Here is a 27,454-nt window from a genome sequence, read left to right as displayed (position 1 = left end):
TATTTCTATCCAAAATGAAATTTGTGTAAACATGGGAACTCTATTATTAGCAAAAAAACTGCACCAATAACCTTTGTTTTCAATACAGAATTTTCATAAAGCATCAATGATATTATTTTGTGATTGAATGAAATAAATATACAACCTATTACCAAAATATTTGATAATGATGTAAAAATGGGTTAATAATTATTTGCTCTATGCAAAAATAAGTACAAGACAAGAGAATGGGGATTTTTTTTTTAAGAAACAGCTTTTCGGAAGGACTTGTTTTAAATGCCAGGAAATGAATACAAAAGATGTTCAATAGAAAACTTAAATTTTCTTTCTATTTTTCAGGAAAAGGAATCACAATAATATTTTTAATTGGTGCTGGTTCTTTGTGATAAGCACTGCTAGGTATATAAATCTACCTGGATTGATATAAAGTCCCATAATTTATTCAAGCTTTTTCTGTGAATTTTTCTCAGTGTTAATTAATGTAGCAGATGATTTACTAAAGTTGAACTTCTAAATCTGCCACTGAATTAAATATATGTAATTCAAACTGTCATGGAGATATATTTCTGTTTTGATCCCTAAGTCATATAGGCACATTATCTGCAAATAGATTAATTATATGATATGTTTTTCTATTCAGACCTTAAATATTCTTGTATTGCCTAATATCTGTGCTCTTACACAGAAATAAACCTATTTAGAAGTTGATCTATTTAGCATAAAATGTTATCTCTAATATTCATAGATATAATATATCTAGATCTATAATCTAATGTATTTTAGAAACAGAAGTAGATTGATTCAAATAAATAATAAATATATTTACTTAAAATTATTTAACATAGTGTCATAGAAATTCATAATGTTCTGGCCAGAAACCATACATATCTGGGATTTTTGCCATTTTTAAAAAAACAAACAAAATAGTGACATTTTATTTTCAATTACATCCGATTAGAGTTAGAATCAATAATTATCTTACAACCATAAAATCCTGAGATAGCCTATCATAGTGCTTTCACCTTAAAAGTTGTATGTCTCTCATAGCAATTGGCAAAGTGTTAACATAGTTTAAAATATGTTACCAAGTAATTTAATTCCATAACATATTTCAAACTGTACTAAGACTTTGGGTATCACAATATTTCGTTTGGCATAAGCAACATTATGCAGAGGCCAGCTCAGCCAGTTAAGTTGAATGGTAAGATACTCATGGCTAATGAAGATATTTCTTCACACAGTGATAACATTGAGATGTATGTTGTGATATTCTCCAGTTTAGGAAACTTGAGCTTTAGTCAATTTATACAGGATTATTTATTTATCTAAATTTACTGGCTGCTCAATTTCAGTGGACTTTATATCCTCCACTATTAAACATTTTGCATGTGTCCCCATCGTTAGAGACAGAATAGCTAAAAAACTAAATTTTAATCAGATTCACCAGATCTTTTTGTATGTTTTTATACTTCTCTTGATATAGAAAAGCCTACTGGGGTTTATCAAGGTCAAAGTAGATATGGAAAATATTTTGGAATTGTACTGAAAATTGTTCGTAACAAATATCTGACTCCCAGAATTTAATCATTAGTAAATATTTTATCAATCCAAACATCTCTACGGGATAGCAATTCAAAGATGCAACAGAGGCCATTGCACACTGCCACAAATGTGACCCAAAACTGCAATTATCTTCCACCTGAGTTTATAATGGGACCTAGTTCTTACATGGTGAAAAGAAAACAAGCTGATGAATCACATTCTGGGCAAGAGAAAGAGGAGCAGGAATATTATCATTGATTGTAGTATAAACAGAAATCAGATTTCATATACAGCAGTGGTTAGAATTCTTTCAAAACAGCTTCTTTGCTTTTCTACAATAATTCAGAAGTTTGGGTATTCTTATATCCCTCTTGCCTGTTTCAATTCTGCTTGCTGGTGAGAAGCTGTGGAATCATCTACTATGACTCAAATCCAGTGTGAGATGTGAACAAATCTTATTCAGTTTTGTTTTTGTTCTGTTTATCTTATTGCAGCTAAACCCTACATAGAGAGCACATTATGCTGTATAACATGAGTATGTAGAATTGGGATTAACAACCTATGGCCCATTCAAGCTCAGGGTTTCAGAGTAAGCCCAAGATTTCAACATTCTCTATTGCCATTCTAATTCCAAACTTCCTGTCTGATCAGCTGGGATCAAATGCTACAGAATCTGAAGAGCAGGTGTGACATCTGAGGAGTCCCATGCAGTTCTACACCATCCTCTTTATGACCTCATAACCCCAGATTGTGCATCCTGAATTTTTCATATCAGTTTTTTTTAAATGTTCAGAATAAGGAAACTTTAAGACGAAAGATACAGTTCTTAAAAAAAAAACACCAACATCTAAACAATAGGCCATTTTCTTACCACATGGGAAGTTTAAGATTCAAAATGGTATCTTGAACTTCCAAGGAGGCATCTATTTTACTCCTTACCTCCTTACCTCTGTTAGGGACAGAATAGCTAACAAACTAGGTTTTAATCAGATTCACCAGATCTTTTTGTATGTTTTTATACTTCTCTTGACATAGAAAGCCTACTGAGGACTGAATCACAGATACTTTTGGATTTGGAAGCAATGCCCACAGAGTAAGCCTTTAAGCCTTTAATCCAAGGCAGTATAAGAATATAACATCATTGCACCATATGCAACAGCAATTATTTTTTTAAAAAGCCAACAAAATCCTAGATTGCATTAAAAGAGGGATAGAATCAAGATCACATGAAGTGTTAATATTGCTTTGTAATGCCTTGGTAAGATCTCACTTGGAATAGTGCATGCAATATTCTGTTATTATTTGTCCCGTCTATTGGCAGTATACTAGCAGAAGTTATAACCCATGCATGGAGTATCCAAGCAGCGCACAGGAGAACTGTGGAATATGGTTGTAGCTCAATGTGCTTAGCACAGGACATGAACTATAGACACTGCCCTTGACAAATTCCTTAAACAAGTTGGACTAGCAAAAGCTTCCTTAATCAAGGAGAGATCTAATGTAGAAATAAGGATAAGTTTTCTGACGATGAGAACAATTAATCATGGAACAGCTTCTCTCCAGAAATTGTATTTACTATATCCCTGGAGGTTTTCAAAAATAGACAACCACTTATTGGTTGGGATGATACAGTGTGTCCTGCTTGGTCAGAGAGTTGGACTAGAAGGCATCCAAGATCCCTTCCAATTCTTTATTGCATACTATTCTAATATTCAAGGATATAATAAGACCAAGGAAGACTTTAAACTTCTGCTAATCAAGAAACTCTCAAGAGATTATGCTAGATTGAATCCTCAAATTCATTAAACCAATTAGGTCTGCATTAAACTTTTTGAATAGCTTATATAGGCTCCAGACCATCATCACTCATATCTGTTTTCCATGATCTCATCTCATTGGAGTTTGCCAGAAACAAGCTCATCTTATCTGGTGCTTCAAGTGCCTTATCAAGTGCCTTAATGAGACCATTAAGTTGAAAATATTTTTTTATGTCTAGTGACAATGATACCATTTCAAAGTTAAGATGTGTTTATTTACCAAGGAAATGACATTGGAAAAGGATCACTGTAGCACATGCAGCACCCAATGCAGCAAAACCTAGTATAACCCAAGTATAATCCTTTATGAATTAATATAAATGATTTTATATATTCAATTTTTATAGCCATCCAACTCAATCAAGTGACTCTGAGTTGGTTACAATTCTAATCTAACTCTGTATGATGTGTTCAAGCATTGCATAGGAATATGCACCATGCACGTAAGGGAAAAAGGTACGTAACATCTATCCAAATCCAACTTGTTAATCTTCTGCTAAAACTACTAGCAATACAGAATGGTAGGCTTTTTTTAAAAAGAAAAAAGTGGAAAAATATAGGATGTCTGCTCTGTGTAATTAGTCAGCTAAATATATACAAGACACATTTACAATCTGAATTTAATCTTTGATCATACACACAAATTAACCTTGTTAACATCAGTAGAATTATACCTGTCCTGAAGGAATGTGGTGAAATATGTGTTGTTTTTCTTCTTGTAGTGCATTTCTGAAAAGATCAAAAGCTTATGTGTTTCTGAAAATGGGAGGAAGTCCAATAAAAGCCATCAAGTTAATTCATTTTTCTCTAAGGGGCTACAAGGTTGGTGCAATAAGCCATTTCAGAAAGTACACATTTATTGATCAGTGAGGACTATGTAAGATTATAGCTGCTGTTAAAATATTCTGCCTTTCCATTTTATATTAAAATAAAAATAGGCTTCGCTTCTGTTGACAAGCATTGTGAAAATGTTATTTACCGCTTTGAGGTTTACATACTCTAGGTTTCAGTAAATTTGAAAAGCAGGCTGAACTCATGAAAGACAAAGAATTTTTATGACTTTTCAAATGCTTTCCAATTTATCATGGCATAAGATTTTCCAGAGGATTGGGCTAGGGTTCATAAAAAGAGTAAACAAAATTAAAAAAACTGCCCTGACATACCCAAACACAACATATCTAAAGTTTTTTGATATAGCAATATTTCAGAAATGACTGAAGTAGCAGTTTATTTAGTTAACCGTTAGCAGTAACAGAGTTTGAAGCAACCTTGGAGGTCATCTAGTCCAACCGCCTGCTCACGCAGGAGACCTGTACTAGGGATTTGAACCACCTAACTGCCGACCTTTCTGATCAACAAGCTCAGTGTCTTAGCCACTGAGCCACCTAGTCAGCCAATCATTTGGAGCTGGGTAGATTTTGCAGAAGTAGGAATTTCTCAGTCTGATAGTCTGATTGATATACCCGAACGAATCTCCATTTTGAAAGCAGATGAAATCCTAATTCTGATCTGTTCTGGATAAAGAACAGCCTGTCCAGAGAGAAGGCACTCTGATGGCAAAACAGCAAAAACTTAATTTAAATGGCATAGATATTCTAAAATAACTGCGATGATCTTCAAACATGATTGAGAGATCTCAATTAGTCATTCTGACTAGAAATTCTCAGAGTTGTAGAATATTATAGGTGCTTTTTTCTTTAAAAGGCAACTGGACTGGGTTTTTCCCCCTTTGAGGAAGAAGAAGAAAATGTTTTATTTCTCATCCAAGAAGCTTCATCAGTTCTGATGATGGAGAGATGGAAAGATAAGTTCTTTTAGGATTGGAGGGGGGAGGGGGGGGGAAATGGAAGTATTGTATTTATTTGCAGTTATCTGGTTCTTTGCACTCTCTGAGAGTTGTTGAGGGAACTTGGGAGTGTACCTGTGACCTCAGGGTCACCTGAAGCAGGGTGCAATTAGTTGTAGAATCATCTTGGAACTTCTGCAAGGGCGGCATTGTAAACTGGAGATAGGTGGTATTTTAGTCCTCCCATTCTAGAGGGGTGATTAATTCTAACATAGATGGATTCTTTTACTCCTCTTTTTAACTTTTGAAGAAAAAAAAGCACATTTAAGACAACTATGACCTGGTTAACTGAGAATCTCCATAAACAGTTGTAGAATGCATGCTCGCAGAATGATTTCTAGAATGTTCCTCAATTTATCAAAACCATATCATCCTGCAAATTCTTTGGAAATGATAGTGAAACTCCTGGTCCTTTTGATTTCAGATTTCAATACAACCCAGTTCATCTGGAACTGAAATGATCTCAGACATGTATAGAAAATCACAACTGGGAGCTGATCACAAGCATGATCACAAGTTCAACCTACTGGACTTTTGGATTTATTTTATCTGTAAAATTATCAGCTGCAATTGCACAGCTAAGACATATTTTGTCATTCATTAAAGAATGCTTCATATGTACAGAGATTTACTAACCAGTTTGACAATATGCATACTGACCTTGGCAAGGCAATAAGCAAGAACTGTTTGAAAGAACATATGCCAGATTAGTTAAACAGAGGGGTTTTTTTTCCCCTGAAGAAAAAAGATTCAACTACTTGGTAAATTAATACGAATGGAATCCAATATATTAATGGCATTGTGTTCCGGAATGATTCCTAATACACTAAGTAATTTAACTGTAGGAGATATTATATTTTCTAATAGCATGTGAATTAAACCAACTGTTTTATGGAAGAGCTCTATAAAAATGCATAAACGCTTCTAGCATTTTGTTTACATGGACAATATTATTAGGACTGAAAAATTATACATGGATGGTAACATACTGAGGTCAAATTGCAACACATTTCTTAATACAGAATAAATATAAATAGCTTGGGTATTGCTAAACAGCCAATTAATTTCTTCAAGCTATTCATTGTTAGAATATATTCATTCACATATTTGAGTCCCGAGCCTACAGAATATTTTGAATGATAGTGGAGTTTTAAGACTGATACATTTTTAGTGTTACTATGAGCTTATCTTAATTCATCAATAACACCAGTGATGTGTGGGATAGCAAAGGGGTCTAAGTTCTGTTCAATATATTTACAGGATTTGTGACTTAAATAAAGAGTAGAAAATAATTATCACATTTGAAGATGACTGGAAAACACTTTGGAGAAGTATTTTTCAACCTCAACAATTTTAAAAACTTCATTTCACAGAATTCCCCATACAAGATGAATTTCAGCATACACAAATACAAATCTAATATTTGGGTAAGAAAAATCAAATGCATCAGCATAAGAAGGTCAAGGCAGCAGTGGCAGCAATGACTTTCTAACAACTTGGAATGTGTAATTTTAAAAAATAATTAAAAATAAATTGTAGACAAACACATTTACAAGATCCTAAGTTGAAAAACAGAATTCTGAGTTACTGGAATATATTTTCCTGACTATTTATATAAACAATACAATACATTTCCTATGCGCAATAATCATACAGGAAACCTGTAAAAACATGTTAATTATGATGTAATAATTACAACACCAATAATAAAGTTGATATTGTACCTAAGGGTGCGTTGGTGTGAAGGGGAAATGTAAACAAGAACTAGACACTACGGGGTGAATACCATATTTTGTATTGTTATTCGTGCCTGACTTTTAACCTTTGAGTCCTGATGTCAAACTGCCCAACTCTTCCTGGGAATATGAAACAAATTTCTTTTACGTATTTTTTTCATTAACTGAATGCTACATTTGCATATATTTATATATTTATATATACTGTGTGTGTGTGTGTGTGTGTGTGTGTGTGTGTTGTGTGTATGTATGTGTGTGTGTGTATGTATGTGTATATATATATGTATGTATGTACGTACGTACATACATACATACATGTTGTGACTCAGCAAACGTCTCCTGTGAGTCTTTTCGGGATGCAAGATTGACAATGCAACTGGGGCTCATTAGTGGGGTCTTCTCATGATAAAATGACAGATGGTGACACACCCTGGTTGCAGGAGTCAACGTTCATGGTTCGTTCAACATTCATTGATCATCGGTTGTGGTTTATTTGAGAGGCACTTGGAGAAGTGATTTGCTTTCTGTAACCCTGATTCAAGGAGACACTTGGAGAAGTGCATTGCTTTGTAAGAGTTTTGTTTTGTATTCTGTTATCTGGTCAGAGACTTGATTTATGTTTATTTTGGGGTTCGCAGCCAGTCTGAGCCGAGAACTGATAAAGTTCTTTCCTTTTAAGTTTGTCTGCCTGTCGTCTGTTAACGAGCGGAGAAAGGGGGACAGAACACATACATATACATACATACACAGTATGTGTGTATGTGTATATGTATATGTATATGTATATGTATATGTATATGTATATGTATATGTATATGTATATGTATATGTATATGTATATGTATATGTATATGTATATGTATAAATATAAATATAAATATATGTGAATGTAGCATTCAGTTAATGAAAAAAATACCTAAAAGAAATTGCACACACATACACACACACAAACACACACATTAATGTCTTTCCCAGGACAGGAAGATCAACTCTATAGGAAGACTAAAACTTCAATGAATTAGGGAGGCACCTGAATGTTATCTCATTGCTCTGGACTTTAAAAATGTTTTAACCATTGCCTTTGTTACAATTCCTGCATATTTCTGTGAAGGTGATCTTCCTTATTCTCCACAATTAATCACTTGTCTCAGAGTATAGATTTGTTACTATCATAGCTTAACCCCAATTGAAGCAATACAATCTAAATTTCTGAGAGCTGTGTCTGAGGCTAAATAGATCCAATTTTTAACATGCTCTCTACAAGTGCCCTTATATAATTACAATGTAATTTCGGGAAATTTTAACACTGCTTGTCTTTGCAGTTTTAAAGAAAACCATTACTCATGTGAGGTGTTAAATGCACTATTTGGTTAGGAGTTATTAGATGAACATGGGTTTAATATCTCCTGACACTCTTTAAAGTGATGATTATTTTGGAACTAACTTTATCCTACACTTTTCCTTCTTCAAAGTGTCTGAAATCTCAATAGATTTGAATTTGTACATGCCTGTACATTTGATAAGTTTTCATGAACACAAAGCAGAAGAAGTTATCTTGAAAGCATTAAAAATACCTCCTACATATCAACATTTGATTCTGTATTCTTTATTTATTCTCTATTAGGAAACTCTGAAAAAAACATAATATTTTTTTAATAAAATAAAAGAATAAACTAGAGCCTATGCTTAGTGGTTAATTCTCAATGGTTTTCTAACTAACAGTGTTTTCCCCATTCTAATGCATAGGATTATAGTTTTAAGTATATTTATTAAGGGAAAGAGATAAAATGAACAATAAATATAGTCAGGAATAAATACAAATACTCCATATTTGGGGTCATATCTATAAGACCACAGGAGCTGTCAACACTAATGCAAATCCTTTTGGAATATGATCCAAGGTTTAGTTTCTTCCAACACTGAGAATTTGGCATTCTGAATTATCCATATCATTTCTGAAGGAACTGTTCCAAAGCAATAGCCAACAGCACTTAGACTTATATTCTACTTCATAGTGCCTTGCAGCCCTCTCTAAGAAATTTACAGTGTCAGCATATTGCCCCCAATATTCTGGGTCCTCATTTGACTGACCTCGGAAGGATGAAAGGCTGAGCCAACCTTGAGACTCAAACTGCCGAACTGCTGGCAGCTAGCAGTCAGCAGAAGCAGCCTGCAGTACTGCATTCTAACCTCTGCTGCCCCAAAGCAAGTGCTAAGAACCCTAATCAATGATATAGCTAGGCAATTTTAAGTGTGGAATTATTGGTTTAGGATTAATACAGTTTAGTTGGCAAAACATGTTTCTACACAATATAGACCAGGCAGTTTGTCATATTAATCTTGTTCAAGTTTGCATTTAAAACTGAATTGGCACCAACAAGCATTCTTCATCATTGAATGATAGGAATAACCTGACCCAACCATGTAGCTTACATGATAGACTCTTATGCTTCTTCCACTCCTCTTTTTTCCTTTATACTTTGCATTAAAAGAGTACATAGAAACTCATAAGAGTACCGTTAATCCTATAAAAGGCAGAGATGGAGGTAGGCAGAGAGACAACGAGATAGGCAGGTGGGTGGAGGGGGGGGGGCGGTAGAAGCACATGGTGCAGTCATAAATATGGGTAGGCTGCCAAGTACTCAAATATTGATCATGTGGCCTCAGAGGCACTGCAATGACTGTAACTCTGAGAATTGGTGCTAACTATCATTCATTCAGTGCTGTTGTAACTCTGAAGGATTACCTGCATTTTTCGTGTCTTTATGATTCATTGCAATAAAGAGATTATCCAAAATGGCACTTAAGTTGTGTTTAGATTTTCACAATGCAGTTGTTATTATATGTATATTGTACAAACAAACGAACAATTTTTAAAAAAATGAACCATAAATATTTAATTTCATCAAGGTTGCTTGTGTTGAGACTGTTATTTTTTTCTCTAGGAACTGGAGGACTTGAAGAGTTGTGGTATGTGTAGTAAAGTACTTACTGTTTTTATCTGGTATGCCCTTATAGCTAAGGGCAATACAAGAACTCTTTTGCATTAGTATCAGTATCTACTGGAGACCCAGGTCAGTGCCATCAGGCTAGAAACCAGGAGACTGTGTGTTTGAGTCCCACCTTAGATATAAAGCCAGTTGGGTGACCATGGGCCAGGCACTCTCTCTTACTCCTAGGGAGAAGGCAATGGCAAGCCACTTTTCAAAAAGTTGCCAAACATCTGCCAGGACTTGCCCAGACAGTCACCAGGAATCAGGACTGACTTGAAGTTACAACAATTAGTATATTATTAGCACTAATATATAGATAGCATAGTAAACAAGGCCGAAAGATGATTACATTAGAACATATTTTAGGAAGACTAAAGAGTTGCCATCCAGAATGGATAGATAAGACCAAGACGGCTGACTCAGCTTTAAAGCCAACTGAATCATTTTTCTGTGTTATTTACACTGACAGATCAATCATTTGCCTTTAATGTTGTGATCTTTTTTTTTTAGGAGGGAAGAAATTGAGGGTGTTTTTCAGCTTACTGCTATTCTAAACGCTAGACTGTCATATATTATAGTGTTCAAAATAGATACCTATTACTAGAAAATACTCAGAGGGAATCTGTGAAATTGGATTGAGGAGCCAATGGCAACCATTTTCAAGGAAAATGTGATGATTTATGTCAGCTTATTGTAAAATGCAGCAACCAAAGAAAATGATTCCTTGCATTAAGGAGTCTTTTGTTTGCAAACTATCCATTTTCATAGCCGATTATTGTTTTATGAGATTCTTTACCAAGAAATAACATTGTGGTAGAAAAGATAAATGGCTTTTCTTTCACTAAACATGATGTTTAAAATACAAACCTCTAGTGTGATATGATCACATAATCTGTTGGAGGAATGGAATTCTACTTTTCTTTCTGTCTTTGACTTTGATTAAGCAGGCAGGCAAGCTGGGCAGATTGAATTAAATTCATTTTCTCTAACAAAAATACTATGAGAGACAGCTGAATTCAATTTTACTATTTACTGGTATTTATTGGTTAAACTTGCATTAAGCAAGATTTCCTGTATTTCATTTCACACTCAGTTTCCAAAATGTTTATATCTTTTCAATATTATACTACAGAATATCTGTAATATGTGACTTTTCCTTCTGGCTATGTTATTAACCTTGGTCCAACAAATAGAGGCCACAATGTCCCATCAGAAAAGTTTTCTAAGAAAGACAATGGATGGGATTTGCCCCTCATGATTCAGATATTCTGATATTGATGGAACAACCTTGGAAATTCATTTATTGTGCCAGTTTCCATGTACTAGAGCTAAGACCTGGGAAAAGACCTTAGGATGATACATTTTGTCTTCTAAAATGGTTTTTTTTATGATTTATGATACAATTATGCTCTATAATATGTCTATTCTATTATAGTGACCCTTAATCTTAATAGAAATATGGTTGCTAGACAAATTTTCTTTTTTAGGTAGAAGATATTGGCTAAAACTCAAGATGACAGATAGATATTTCTTCAAGTGAAGTTAATGATGAAATGATTTTTCCTGAGTGTTTTAATAGAAAAGTTATTAGATTAAAAAAGGTAGCCTGCCAGTCTCACTCATACCCAAATTCACATAAACATCCACATATAAAAAAGAAATAGTGCCGTTTTGAGTCAAAGAGCAAATTGAAGGCTGAAAGTGCAGTCACATTGTGAATTCTAGGCTAACAATGCATGTGGCTTGTGTCTTATGGTCTATGTATTTCTCCTATCAGAAAAGCTGGCGTGCTTTATCCTAGTCAGCTTTATCCTATTTCCAAGGTGTGGGGATGGAAAGGATTACACTACTCTTTCAACAAAGTTTCAACAAAGAAAGAGATCTTCCTGGACATATGGTTCATGATACATAGTGAAATATTGTATGACTGATGCTTTCATCCTATACTCCATGATTTGGGGGAAAAGATGCATTGAATTATATGGGACTTCTAAATTGTCATGTATTGGGTGACACTATAGAAAATCTTTGATTTATTTCTGTAACTGAGCCTGGAATTATGGCTGTAAGTCATGCTGGTTGTTAAGTGGGCTACCATGTGACCATGCCTGATTTTACAACCTTTTTGGTGGAGGTCATTAACTGAACATTATGGTTATTAAGCCAATCAATTTTCAAAAATCGATCATTCTTTTGCTGGCAACCCGAAGTCTCTTTCTGGCAAAAAATATATCCTACATTGTAGTCATGTAACCACAAGGTGCTATAAATGTGGGCTGGTTGCCAAGCACCCAAAATGTGATCACATGACCATATGGTGTGTGTGGCTGTGAGAACTTCAAATCCAGGTCATAAAAAGCCCTGGAAAGGTTATAACTTCAGTCACTAAATGATTGGTGTTAAATTCAGCATTGCCTATATTAGATACTAAGAGCAAGTCAGAAGTCCTCAAGGTAGTTTATTATTTGTGTATTAGATTCTGTGACAGAAAACAATTTCCCTAGAATTATAGAGTTTACAAATCTAGAGTTTAAAGAATGGCGACCGTATTTAATTGTTGTTAGCATCTGGCATCCCAATTTGAGGATCACAAATATCAGGATACAGAGTGTAAAACATTCTGGTAAAAAAACATGGAGAAGCACCACCAGTCACTGTAGACAATGCTCAGCTAAATGGATTGCTATTCTCATTAAAATATTGTCATTTTTATATGGATTTCATTTATTTTGCCTTTTGGTCCCTCCTTTTGTAAGGAGGGACCACAACATACCATCAATTCCATGCCCTTTCTAGAAGGGGCAGGTTTTGGCAACTTTCCTAAAGTCGATAGCATTAATGCTTTGGAGTCTTCTGCCAGTTTTCAATTTATAAATGTAGAAAAAAAGGTGAGATTAGGAAACCTAATGTTCTTTTTAAAAGTATCATACATTGTAATACATTTAAAACTTATTTTAATAGTCTCATGAATTTTTATGCAAACTATCCTGGTCCAGTTAGTGGGAGAATCGTATCATCTTGTTTAGCATTTTACTTGGCTATTTAGCTCGCAATCTTTCATTCCAGAGAAACCTCAGAGCTTTTATCCCATAATTGCTAAAACATAAATTACAAAGGGATCCCAGCAGAATTTATCTTGTACTACGAGGCTTTTGTAGGTGAAACAGTTTTTTTCTTACCCATTACACTTTGATCTGTTTCCCCAATAACTTGTTGCCAGAATATGTTATCACTGAAGTGAAAAAAGGAGAGATGTAGAATATAGTGAAGCACATTAAGAGCTGAAAGAAGGCACTTTAAGGGGAAATCTCAAGAGGAAACAGAGAAACCGTTAATTCAGCATAAGACAAATATCTTTCACAGCCTACAGCATTCTGTCAAAAAGGATGTCCACTCACTTGATATATTTGCTAGCACTTTGTGGTTTTGGGGCACACTTGAAGGCAAACTGCCCTTTGAAATGCCTTGTCCCCGCTCTTCCAGAGTGAGGTCGGCTCCAACCCTCCTGATCTTCTTCAAGAGCTTAAAGATTTAGTTCTGATAGGTGGTGTGGGATTTTAATGGGAGGGGGATTCACAATGGTGGTGGTTGATAGATTAATAACAGATCCCACATTCTCCCTAGCTCATCCTACTCCTCCCATCTCCATCTTTTAGTTGAATATTTGTATTTTTGTAGTATTTTATCTGTATTGTTCATAGGGCATATATAGTTTTATCTTTTTAACATTGTAAGCCACCCAAAGTTGCCCTGTGGTAAGATGGGTAAGATAAATTAAATAAATAAATAAAATAAATAAATATTGGTGCAGTAAAACCCTCAATTTAATAACCAGTATTGAGTTTTAAATAACAAGTGCAATTATAAAAGTACCTCAAATGGAAAGTGTGAATTTATGCATGCATAAAGTGTTGAGTGGATATTATACATCATATGAACTCTGCTAAACTGAGGTCCATGAAACTGAGTGTACATTGTAATGGTTTCCTTTGATAAGAAGATGCCTCAGAGAACTCACTTTCCTTTTCATCTACAAAGCCAAAGCCCTGACTTTGGAAAGTTATTATTGAAAGTACAGAAACCAAGATCTCACTGTACTAGAAATAATCCTGATTTAAATTTAATGTAACCTCTCTGCAGGATTGCCCCATATATTCTCTTTTCTAGTGATCATGTTGCATAATGAGCTCAGTGGGATGTATGATCAACTGTATAATGAACACTTATACTATTCAAGTACATATAGCCTGTCTGAATGCACAGGTGCATGGTAAAACAGGTGAAAGACTAGGAAAAGCTCAAAGTATGATTGATGGGTAAAATACCAAGAATCTTAACATAAATTTCCAGACTCAAGAACTCATCAAAGTTGGAGGACAAAGATCCTGAGAGAGAAGTAGGTTTTGTAAGATCTGAGAGGACTATACTTGGGGTTTTCCAGCCAAACAGCTTTTTTAGGCAGAGCAGGAGAAATGTGAGGTATATCTTTCACAGCAGGGGAAATATGAGGCATATGTTTGATAGATCCTGTAGGAGCAGGAAACTACAATAGGAATAGAAAAGACCTGATGTGGTTCTCATCTTAAAAAAAACAAAGTAAAAACAAAACCCAGTTCCAGGAAACCACAATACTCTTCAACATCTTCACAATTTAGATGACGAAATAGAAGGGGAACTCATCATATCTGCAGATGATACTAAACTGACAGGAATAGCCAACACCTCAGAAGACTCAAAATCCAGATGGATCTCACAGACTTGAACACTGGATCTTATATAACAAAATGAAATTCAATATAGAGAAAAGGAAGGTTTTACATTTCGGCAAGAGAAATCAAATGTACAGGTACAGATTAGGTAAAACTGGCTCAATAACAGTAACTATGTGAGGGTATCAGTAACTATGAGAGGGATATTGGAGTCCTAGTGGACAATCTTTTAAATATGAGCCAGCTGTGTGTGGCAACAGCCAAAAAAGCCAACACAATCCTACACTGCATTAAAGAGGATAGAATCAAGATCACACGAAGCACTAGTACCATTTTATAAAGCCTTAATAAGATCACACTTAGAATGCTGCATCCAGTTTTAGTCACCATATTATAAAAATGATGTAGAAACTCTGGAAAGAATGCAGAAAAGAGCAACAAAGATGATTAGAGAGTGTAGTAGGCTAAAACATATGAAGAACAGTTATGGGCATTGGGTACGTCTGGTATAGTGAAAAGAAGGACTAGGGGTGACATGATAGCAGTATTTCAATATTTAAGAGGCTGCAACAAAGAAGAGGGGGTCAACCTCTTTTCCAAAGCACCATAAGGCAATGGATGGAAACTAATCAAGGAAAGAAGCAACCTAGAACTAAGGAGAAATTTACTAACCATGAAAAAACCAGTGGAATTAACCAGTGGAATGGCTTGCATTGAGAACAGAATAAAATATAATGAGCTGGGATATTCTAGGTCAGCCCCCTGCTCAAGCAGGAGAACCTATACCATTTCAGATAAGCAACTGTCTAGACCCGGGATGGCGAACCTATGGCATGCGTGCAATGGTGGCATGCAGAGCCATTTGTCAGGGCATGTAAGGCGTTGCCCCGTCAGCTGGCCAGTGTGCATGTGCACACTGGCCAGCTGAGTTCAGCTTTTTTAAAAGCCATTGTTCACCTTCCTCAGGCTCCAGAGGCTTTATAGGAGCCTGGGGAGGGCAAAAATAGCCTCCCCCGCCCCCCTGGAGGCCCTATGGAGCACAAAAAACTGACCCTATGGGAATGGAATTCCGGTTTGCTCGTAGGGTCGGTTTAAGCCTTCTGGAGGCTTCAGGGACCTTCAGGAGGCTTCCCTGAAGTCTCCGGGGGGGCTCCGGGAGGGCGGGGGAGGCTCTTTTCACCCTCCCCAGGCTCCTATAAAGACTCTGGAGCCTGGGGAGGGTGAAAAAAGCAAGCAAAAATGGGGCAGGGAGCGCCTTTCATGCATGCACTGGGGGGTGCATTGCATTCTGGGTGCGGCACGCCTGCACACAACTCCCCTGCAGTCCCCCCCTTATGGCACACGAGCCAAGAAAGATTCGCCATCACTGGTCTAGACTCTTCTTAAAAACATCCAGTGACAGAGGTCCCAGGATTTCTAAAAGGCAAGCTATTCCACTGGTTCATTATCCTCACTCTTAGGAAGTTTCTCCTTAATACCATGTTGCTTCTCTCTTTGATTAGTTCCCATATATTGTTTCTTGTCCTGCCTTCTGTGTCTTTGGAGAATAATTTTACCTGCTCTTCTTTGTGACAGCCTCTCAAATACTGGAATACTGCTATCATGTCAGCCCTAATTCTTTTTTTCTCTAGACTTGCCAAACCCAAATCCTGCAACCATTTTTCATAGGTTTTAGTCTCCAAGTCTTTGATCATCTTAGTTGCTCTTCTCTGAACTTTTTCCAAAGTGTCAACATCCTTTTTCTAGTGTGGTAACCAAAATTGGTTGCAGTATTCCAGGTGTGGTCTTACTGAGATTTTATAAAGTGTTACTAATACTTCAAGTGATCTTGATTCTATGTCTCTGTTTATACAACCAAGGTTTTTTTTAACTTTTTTGGCTGCTGCTGCATACTGCTAGCTCATATTTAAGTGATCATCCACTAGGACTCCAAGGTGCCTCTCACAGTTACTGTTTTTGAGTCAGGTCTCGCCTAATCTGTACTTATACCTTTGGTTTTTCCTGCCTAAACGTAATACTTTGCTTTTCTCCACATTGAAATTCATTTTGTTGGATAGGGCCCATTGACAAAGATCTTTTTGGATACTGAGCTTGTCTTCTTGGGTGTTGGCTATTCCTGCCAGTTTAGTGTCATCTGCAAATTTGACGAGTTACCCTTCTATTCCCTCATTTCAATCATTTATGGGGATATTGAAGAGTGCTGGGCCTAAAACAGAGTCTTGTGGTACTTCATTACTTACTTCTTTCCATGTGGATCACTGGGGCTTTTAAGAAGAGACTGGAGATCCACTTGTCTGGAATGTTATTGAGTCTCATGACTGAGCAGGGGGTTGGACTAGAAGACCTCCAAGGTCCCTTCCAACTTTGCTATTCTGTTCCGAGGCGTTGGCTTAATTCTAACTGTATTGAAAATATTAGGACTTAATCACTTAACTGAATATTTTTATTGATTCCCTTTTAATAGAACTTAATGTGCATCATTATGGTTTTTGGATGAAAAGTTTTTCCACATTTTTATGTGAATATATACATATTAGTTTAATAGGACTCTGGGCACAAAATTATACTACATCAAACCAATTCTAAATAGATACATGGCCTGTGACTTTAGGGCTGCACCCGATGCCTCTTGATTAATAAAGCTTTAAAAATAGTTTTAATTATATAATTATGTACTATCTCAAGAATATTCTAAAGAGGCAGTTAAATGTAGCAAAAACCCCACTTTCTCATCCTTTCACCACACATACTCAGGAGGGTTGCCATGTTATTTCTCCTTATGTATTTACTTCTTTGAGTACAAAAGCCAGTACCAAATTCTCTAATATTTTGTTATCAAGAATGTCATTCATCTCAAAGGAATTCTTTATATGGAAGATTTGCCCTGTCAGTCTTACATTCCAAATCACTGCACTTCTCAAGGTAGCAATTTAACTTTAGGTAAATTATATTATTTAGGGCAGATTTCTGAATTTGTTACATCCAGGTGAAGAGAAAGGTTAATTTTATTTGAACCCTTAGAATATCATGGTACCACAGTTTCAGAGTTCTTGTCTTATTGGTGATATTGTGGTTATTTTAAGATAGATTGGTACTTTTGATTATTGACTTCTTGGATATTTCTCATTTTGAAGATAATATGACATATTGTGTTTGGATCCTACTGTTACCTAATGTTAATAAAGCTCTTTAATTTAGTCTAGGAGTGTGTGGCACTTCCTTCCTTTCATTCCATTCACTATACCAAATACACTATATGAAAAATGAGCTGTAGCAAATTCAAAAGTTTCATCATCCTTGTATCCTGCACTAATTCTCTCAGCCTTTTTTTTCATAAACATAAATGTGAATTAAGATTTAAGACTGGAGTTAATTCTGGAAAGTGGGATAAAGCAAACAGAGCAAAAAAGTGTAACCCTGACTCTGGTGCCTTCATAAAAAAGGCAAAACAATTTCATATTGTTCCCACCCTTCTTTCTTATCAACTGGTCAGATTTTCTTCCGTTTTCCCAAAGATGCCTTTTCAAGATGTAACTGGACTTTCTTGCTTTCTTTGAAGATGTTTCACTTCTTATCCAAGAAGCTTCTTCAGCTCTGATTGGAGTCAAAAGCACATTTGGGACAAGCATGACTTGGATGACTTAGAATCTCCATTTAGTTATGCACTTTGGGATGAACAGCTTTTGAATGGTGAAGGGAGTATGAACAGATTTCCAGAAAAAATTGCAGACTACAGGAACTATTTGCACTTCAGGTTGAACGGCAGACACACATACTCATCCCCAACAACCTGCATCTTGTGTTTAACAGTGAAGGGACAAAGGGCTGAAAGCATCTTGCAGAAAGCACAGGTCCACAACATAGTCTTTTCAGCAATTCCAAGAAGGCTCCACACCCATTTCTACTAATCATATGACCCTAAGGATATAAACCTCCACGTGGCCTCAATGATTCTCTGATATGATCTATATGACCAGCTGCCTTCAAAGAATGTAAACCCTCCCATTTCCTGCCATCTAGGCAGAGGTGAAAAAGCTTCTTCGATGAGAAGTGAAATGTCTTCAAAGAAAAACAAGAAAGTCCATTTGTCTCTTGAAAAAGCACCTTTGGGATATCCTTGACCTGGATGATTGAGCATCTCCATTGACAGTTTTCTTCCTTTGGATCCCATTTTTCAGAACATGCCCTGAGAACTCATTTAATTATTTCATTTTCATCGTTCACAGGAGTACCATATAATTATCACAAATCTTTACATTCCTACCTTCGTATACCTACTACTATCAGTACAACAGATGACATTAAGTCATGCTTCTAGAGATTTATTTTAGCCAAATCAAATCCAAATCTTCATATCCTCTGCATATATTCATTTAGCTCACTCAGACCACCTTCATTCAGACCTACCAAATATTCCATATTTTCCTTTTATTTTATTTTATTCGTTTAATTTATTATTCATGCTGTTCCGCCTCTTACTCTTTTTACATTTCAAGTCAAGGTCTTCTTTATGCCACTATCATCAACAGGTAGGCCCATGGGTATTGCCTTCTTATGCCGACCTTCACTTTAGTCACTTTAGATCTTTATATTTAGGTCTTTATATTTTTTCCCCTTATAGAAGAAATGTAGACTTATCAGCCTTACCTTTGCCAACAGTATGGAAACAATATAGATCAATTAAGGCATATTTTGTCTAGTTTGCCACAACTGCAATTAAAACCAAGTTTTACTCTAAGAATGCTGATATTGTTCTCTGCCAGCTAGAAACAGGGCAAGATTTTTTTATCTAGTCCTCCTTTGGACATGGAGTATAAAGCATGAAATATTCTAAGATGTTTGAAAACTTGTTGTGTTGCTTTACCACTCTTTTCAATTATTCTGCTGGAATAATGAACAGAATATATCTATGCGGAGCCCTCCAGCAGTTGTGGTTACTTTACACCCTGACACAATAGACCAAGAGATCTGTGTGTGTTACATGCCTTACCTCATTGAGCAAAGTGCCTAATTGGAAAATCTTGTTGCACAACCATTTGTTTATTTACAATCTTTATTCCATATTTTCATAACTCTCACTTCCTAATATTTTTGTTACAGTAACAAAATAATATTTTAAAAAATGAAAAAATGAACACACACACAAACACACACACACACAAACACACACACACAAACACACCCCTTATATTTCTTGTGTATTTGTATTCTACTCTAGAGAAATTAACTGAGAGATATTTTCCCATTTACATCTTAATACTGAAACAATATGGTGGGCGTTTTTGCTACTTTTCTAAGAAAAAATAGTAATGTTCAGTGAATTGTCATATGTGCCATTTACTAACCATTCACCTGAAGAATGTGGGTCTGATACAATTCTTCATAGCCATAGGCATGACACATGTAATTGCCCATGTGAATAGTTGTTACCTTGGTTATGTAGAGAGAGTCATCTTCTCCAAAATCCTGTAAACAAAGAAAAAAAAGAGGGTAGGGGAAGGAGAAACCTCTCATTTAGCAAATGTGTTTGAAATGCTGCAAGAAGCTAAGCTAACACTGGTTGCTTTGACAGTTGCTCTCCTCTCTGAATTGCATTTTTAATATGTGTTGATCTGCTGATGAACTGAATAAGAGGCCACGTACAAATGCCAAAATGAAGGGGAAAAAACTATTGCAAGTGAGTTCAGCTTCTGATTTCTATAAAAAGCTTATGCACATAAAATTCAATACACTGAGTCTATAATGGAAGATTTGACAAATTAGAAGGCAAACTACTCTGGGGGATGGCTTCAGTCTACGAAGCCTGGAAATTAAAGTTCCATGCATTATCTCTTAAATGAAATGCTTGAACTGGCCCTCAGTTATCTGAAAAAATACTTTTGCAAATGTATTTTTCCATCCCTTTCTCTTTTACCAAAATTAGTAATGAAATAGGGATAAGAAGGCTATTTCTCTTTTAAACAAAACCTTCTGATTTTTAATTACCTATATTATGGCTTATCTCATTTGGGGGGAAAAGCCCTTCCTCCTTCCTTGAGTTGCTTATTGTATAATTTGGAATGATAATTCTGCTTGAGAAATTGAAATATTTGTGAGATTTCCAAATACGGGTATGTTGGCCTTATCACATTGTTCCAAATGATGCTATACAAGCTTGTATATTGATGAATAAACACAGGCAGCAGCTGTTTTTCTATTTTCATTAGTATGCACGAATTGGCTGTGCTGAATTGCTTATACTTTTATACACCACCCACAACAATACATTTAAAAACCATACTTAATTAGCTTCAAGAATTATCTTCTGGTTTTTAATTAGCTTAGGGGATGACGTGCAAAATGTATCCTTTTACATACAGAGCTTTCATGCTGAAAACGAAAATGTTCTCTTATATATCAGACACAAAATAATAACACAGTTTTTACTTCTCAGTTTCAAGAAAGGAATTCAGGATTTCCAGAACTGAAACACAGAATTATAGGATGTTAGAACTGAAATAGGTTTTAGTAGTCATTCCATTCTACCTCCTTGGTCAAGGACAGAATCCTGCAATTCCATTATATTTGAAAAAATGGTCAACCTTTCTTTAAACATCTCCCTAAATCAAAGTCCACCACCTCTCAATGCTGTTATAGTCAGTCTACATAATCAATGATATTATATAGCAATAACACTTAGCAGCAATCTCTAGGCGGGTTACAATGCCAATTACCTCCACTAGACCGATTAGATCCCACAGATTAGGCCTCCTCCGAATTTCATCCGCCGGCCAGTGTCGACTGGCGACTACCCGGAGGAGAGCCTTCTCTGTGGCTGCTCCGACCCTCTGGAACGAACTCCCCGTGGAGATTCGAACCCTCACCACCCTCCAGGCCTTCCGCAAAGCCCTTAAAACCTGGCTGTTCCGACAGGCCTGGGGCTAAAGAACTGTTGCCCCCGGCTCGAATTGGTATGACTGTTGTGTTTTAATTATGCATTGTTTTTTGTGTCGTTTTTAAATTCTTTGTTTGTACCCCCCTTCCCTGGTTGAGTTGTGAGCCGCCCTGAGTCCCCTTCGGGGGAAAAGGGCGGCATATAAATAAAAAAAAAACATTATTTGCATATTGCCCCCAACAATCTGGGTCCTCATTTTACTGACTTTGGAAAGAGGCAAGGTTGAATCACATCAAGATCAAACTCCAGGCTGTGGGCAGATTTAGCCTTTAATACTGCATTCTAACCATTGTGCCAGCAGGGCTCCCATATACAGTAGAATCTCTGGTCACAACCATAATTCATTCTATAACTTTGGTCACAAACTTATTTGGTCGTGACCTGAATCTAAGTTTGGAAATTTGGTGCTTATAAAAAAATGGAGCGGAAGGGGGAAATAGTTGGGGAACAAATTGTGAATATTTTGGTCAGAACCCGATTTGGTCATGGTCAGAAATGACCAGAGGTTCCACTGTAAGTAGTCTTTTCAAGTTGTGAAGCCGTTAACTATTTTTATTTATTTATTGTATTCTTAAGCCATTTGTATCACTAAATTCCAGGTAGAATGAAGCCCTTTGAAAAAGGGTTGTGTTAGGCAACTTTCTGTATCATGCTTGTTCCCAAATTCCCATAATTGCATTGCCAAATTGGGAACAGTGTGCAATTTGAAATGGATCACTTAAGTCTAGAATGTTCATGTATGGTTGGCTGATTTTCAGATATAGTCTGCCAAATAGTTTTCCTGCAGTTATTCCCTATTCATTTATTTTGTTTGTTTGCTTGATTACTATTATGTTTTTTGGCAATATACATTTTCTGTCCCTTCCACCTGTTAATTCCAGTCCTATTTGCTGAAAAATTAAAACATAGCATGCCCCTATAATAGTAGGCTTCAAAGTGCAATTCAAGTTGCTAGTTGACACCCTTAAAGATGTACATTTATGGGCCCAGTTTTATTTATGGGAACACCTCAACCTAATGGCTTCAACCTGTATCATCTAATCTGGCAGAGTGAACAAGCTCTAGGTCCGTGATGGTGAACCTTTGGCACATGTGCCACAGATGGCACATGGAGCCATTTCTGTGGGCACACCAGGCGTTGCCTGTCAGTTCCAGCATGTGCTGGCCAGCTGATTTTTGGCTTTGATTTTTGGCCATTTTTCATCCTCAGTGAAAAACCACGCAATGTGCAAATGGGAAGTTTGTAAATGGACTTTCCTAGAAAGCTTCTGCAGCCTGGGGAGGGTAAAAAAGGACCTACTGGGCTAACTGGAAGCTGGAAAACAGGAAATTTCCAGCCTCCAGAGGGTGGGGGAGGCTGTTTTCCCCCTTCCCAGGCTCCAAGAAAGCCATTCATGCATGTGTGGGGCAGCAGGGGGGGGTCACACATGCATGTGTAGGGGACACAGCATGGGGGGACATTAAATTATGGGGTGGACACGCGAGCATGCACAATAGCATGAGCGCGAGTGCTTTTGGCACCTGAGGCGAAAAAGGTTCGCCATCACTACTCTAGGTCCTCTGGATGGGACAATATCACCTTTTGGGCCTTAGGAAGTATGCTTAATTTGTTATGTTGCTTGCCCTACTGAACATCCCCTCCCCCCCCAATATGGAGAACCTCAATCTTAGTGGCCTTTCAAGAAGCCATAGAAACTTGGTATTTCCTCCAGGTATTAGTTTGGGATATATGAAGATGTTTCATGTTTTTAATAAGAGGGCCTTGACCTGGGTTTTGCTTTGTTTTATGGCTGATGTTTCTAATGGTATATTCACCGCCCAGATAAATAGGGAGCTTTCCAAATTTGATAAGCAAACAAACAAGTCTGTTCATTCCTTCGTATGACAGGCCGTCCAATATTGGAAGGTAACTCTCCCTTGCTTTCCTGTAAATCTTTGGTTAAATCTTTCCCCTAAATCTTCAGATTAAATGTACAGTCCTTCCACTGTTCCAGAAACTTCCTCCCTACAAGGTTAACATGGGTTGCTATTTGGATCTGCCAGATACTTTCTTGAACATTTATTCTAGTTGTTTGGCAAAATTTAAATGAACTAATTTAACTTTTCATGTAGTTACATCAGAGGCATCACTACCAAGGGACTGAGAAAATTGGATGCTGAACATACATTTGTGACACTTGATCTGTTCAGTCATCATGATATGTAAAGCTATATGAGGTCTTCAGGGCTTATCTGTTTTTAAAGCATGAGTCAAAAAATAGTAAGTAACTCAATTGTCCTCTTAGATCCCCAAGTTATTAAAGTTATTGCATAATCTTATTTTCCCCCCCAAAAAATCATAGCAAATTCCTTCATATTCTTATCATATATATACATAAAAAGCAAACCATAGAGAACCACAAAATTATTCTAAACATATAATAGTCCCCTAATAGGTAGTCCTCAACTTATGACAATTTAGCTTAACATTTTGGTTGCTAAGTGAGACCATTGTTAAGTGAGTTTTGCCCTATTTTACGACCTTTGTTGCCATAGTTGTTAAGTGAATCATTGAAGTTATTAGTAATAGATAGTAACATGGTTAAATAAATCTGGCTTTCCCATTGACTTTGCTTATCAGAAGGTCATAAATGCCAGTTGACAAGCATCCAAATTTTGATCATGTGACCATGGGGATGATGCAATGGTCATAAGTGTGACAACCAGTCAGAAGTCACTTTTTTCAGTGCCATTGTAACTTCAGTGACAAAATGAAGTGTTGTAAGTCAAGGACATACCTGTATATGTTTATCAATGGGTAAGTGGGACAAATATATGTATGCATGTTTCTGTCTATGCATATGTGTGTGTGTGTTTGTGTGTGTGTATACATCATATATCTATATCTATGTCTGTCTGTCTGTCTGTCTGTCTGTCTACCTACCTACCTACCTACCTACCTACCTACCTACCTACCTACCTACCTACCTATCTATCTATCCATGATATAGTAGTCCACATTTTATCATTTTCAAAATGGCTTTTTCTATATTTTTAACTTTATTATGAGAGAGAGAGAGAGAGAGAGAGAGGGAGGGAGGGAGGGAGGGAGGGAGGGAGGGAGGGGTATTATTAAGTGAACCCATAGAACTTACTTTTTTCCCTATTTGTAGTCCAGTATCCCAGCTTCCTTATTATAGTAGTTTTGCAAGGACAAGATTTTTTTTTGTTATAAGGGTATCAGTTCAAATCTACAACTTTGAGATTGCACGTGGAATATTCTCGATTAAATATTATAGGTAGGAAATATCCAACATTCATCAGGTTTTACGATGTTCCAATTCCGAAAGTTTGTACATGTGCAAGTGTCCTTTAAGACAGGGCTTCCCAATTCCTGGGCTGAGGAGTTATGAATGAGTAATGGGATGGTGTACATTTGCATGCGCAGCTCAACTCGCATGACTGATGGGCCGGTGTACACACCTGCACACGCCCAGTTCAACTTGAGTGACCAGTGGGTTGGTTATAAATACACACAGCTCAACTCATGTGAGCAGCAGGCTGGCGCACAAACATGTCACAGTTCGACTCACATGAGCGACAGTCTGGCATATATACACATGCGTGCCAGCCAGTTAAACGTGCATGTTGGCCCATTGTTTGCATGGCCTGGTTCCTTTCTCTCCCCCAAGCTGCCAAGCTGCTGCTTTTAAGATACTTATAAACATTAAGGTTCTAGTTAAAGAATCCCAAGAAAGAACTCTTCAGGTTTTTATCCATTCATAAGCCTAAGCAAAGTCTGTCCTTTCTAGCATTACATACTATGTCTTACAGTAAAATTGCTTATGGCTTAGACAGAATCCTTATTTTTCAGACAATCACACTCCCTTTAATGACATATTCATATAGTGTCAGATGGCAAACTGCTTCTTTCTTTGGTTTAGTTCACTTTTTCTTCTCTGAAATAAAAGCTTGTATCCTCTGGCGAGTTGTTTTCACACTTTACAAATACCTTTGGAAAAAAATATTGCTGAAATGATCCTGAAACGCTTTCAAGCTTTGTTGGTTTAAAAACTGGTGTTCCAGATTGATCTCAGCTCGCTTTTGTATTCTGTAATCCTTTAAACCTCCGCAATCCACAGACAATTTAAGAAACAAAACTATATCTGGATGGCTGTCAGATATTTTTTCCATATCACATTTCCTTTCATGATTTCTTGCAGATATTTGTTTTTCAAGAACAGTCTTTTCTATTTGGGGCACTCACTTTTTTACACTTTGAGATATTTACTTCAAGAATGGATCGGGTATTTGATTTTACCAATTGGTGAACCTTCAGCAAATAGTAGCTCAATGCTTTATTTTAGGATCATTTTGGGGGGAAACGGGCCAATGGGCTTTAACTGGAGATTTAAGTGCTTCTTACTGCTTCCCCCTACCAAATTATACCTACCTTACAAAGCAAAGGAGGTCTTCATGGTGAGGTGCTACTTCAGGCCATGAAATAAGTGGATCACAATTGGTGCCAGTGAGATCAATTTGCCTTGCTTTGAGAGCAGTGATGCTCCTGTATCTGCTTCATCTGCGTACAAACCACTTTTGCTGAGGAGAACAATTTGGACACTTTGCAATTTAGAAATGGCAGAGTTCTTCTCCTAATCAGAGGCTTTGAAGAGGCCGGCTTTTCAGATGAAGCACATCAGAAAGGTTTGGGATTATTTCTGCTTCCTAGTGCAGAAAAGAGATTAATTCCCAATCTGCATGAGAACTGAAGTGAATTGGGACTTTTCATTTTTTTATATTCAGTATTGTACTGAGACCCAGTTGCTGCCATGGGATGGGATGATCTCCTGTCACTTGCTTCAACTCTTGCCAACCCAGCGATTTGAAAGTGGGTGACTCTGAGTAGATAGATGGGTACCACTTTGGTGTATAGCTTAATGAGAGTATAAAAGGCACTCCCAAATGGGCATCTCCTGGGCAACAGTGATGTTACTGACTAATCCTTTCAACCCACAAGCACAACTCAAAGTTCCTTATAGATGACCTTCCCTCTGTCAAGGACCTAGGAGTACTCATCTCAAATGATCTAAGCCCCAGTGCTCACTGTAACAGTATTGCCAAAAAGGCATTAAGAGTTGTTAACCTAATTTTGTGAAGCTTTTTCTCCAGTAACACTGTATTGCTAACTAGGGCATACAAAAGCTTTCCCAGACCAATCCTCAAATACATCACTTCTGCCTGGAATCCACACTATATATTGGACATTAATACAATCAAGCAGGTGCAGAGGTATTTTACAAGAACAGTACTCCACTCCTCTGCTCACAATAGAATCCCTTATGTCACTAGCCCTGAAATTTGGGGCTTGGACAACCTTGAACTATGTCGCTTACGGTCTAACCTAAGCATACTACACAAAATTGTCTGCTACAATGTCCTATCTGTCAACGACTACTTCAGCGTCAACCTCAATAACACACAGTCAAACAATAGAATCAAACTCAAGGTAAACCGCTCCAAACTCGACTGTAGAAAATATGACTTCAGCAATAAAGTGGTCAATGCCTGGAATGCTCTACCTGACTCCATTGTTACTTCCTCTTACCCCCATAGCTTTAACCTTCAATTGTGTAGCGTGAACCTCACACCATTCCTAAGAGATCTGTAAGGGAGGTGCATAAGCACACCAGCATGCCTGCCATCTCTGTCCTACTCTCCCCATTTATTTGTACTCATTTCATGTGCTCATGTCCATGTTTATACTTATACCTGTTATCTCATACGTTTGACAAAATAAATAAATAATAAATAAATAAATAAATAAATAAATAAATAAATAAATAAATAATTGTAGTCCTGGCACGACTGTAGTAGTTGTGGTATTCTTTTATACAG

The 27,454-nt window shown here is 36.7% G+C and overlaps 1 protein-coding gene across 2 annotated transcripts in view; it reads right to left on the bottom strand.

Annotated features, from left to right (window-relative positions):
• FSTL4 (follistatin like 4) overlaps nt 1-27,454 on the bottom strand; it is a 467,659-nt gene that overhangs the window by 30,909 nt on the left and 409,296 nt on the right. For both annotated transcript variants that reach the window (XM_087709547.1, XM_087709548.1), the window contains exon 8: nt 19,989-20,109. In XM_087709547.1, coding sequence (XP_087565673.1) covers nt 19,989-20,109 — 121 coding nt within the window. The remainder of the gene's footprint in view (nt 1-19,988; nt 20,110-27,454) is intronic.

This window comes from Thamnophis sirtalis, unplaced genomic scaffold (genome assembly GCF_051295495.1).
Source record: "Thamnophis sirtalis isolate CommonGarterSnake01/CBP01778 unplaced genomic scaffold, rThaSir2_p1.2 scaffold_3, whole genome shotgun sequence".
Taxonomy (NCBI): domain Eukaryota; kingdom Metazoa; phylum Chordata; class Lepidosauria; order Squamata; family Natricidae; genus Thamnophis; species Thamnophis sirtalis.
This window is presented reverse-complemented; position numbering and strand designations above follow the sequence as displayed.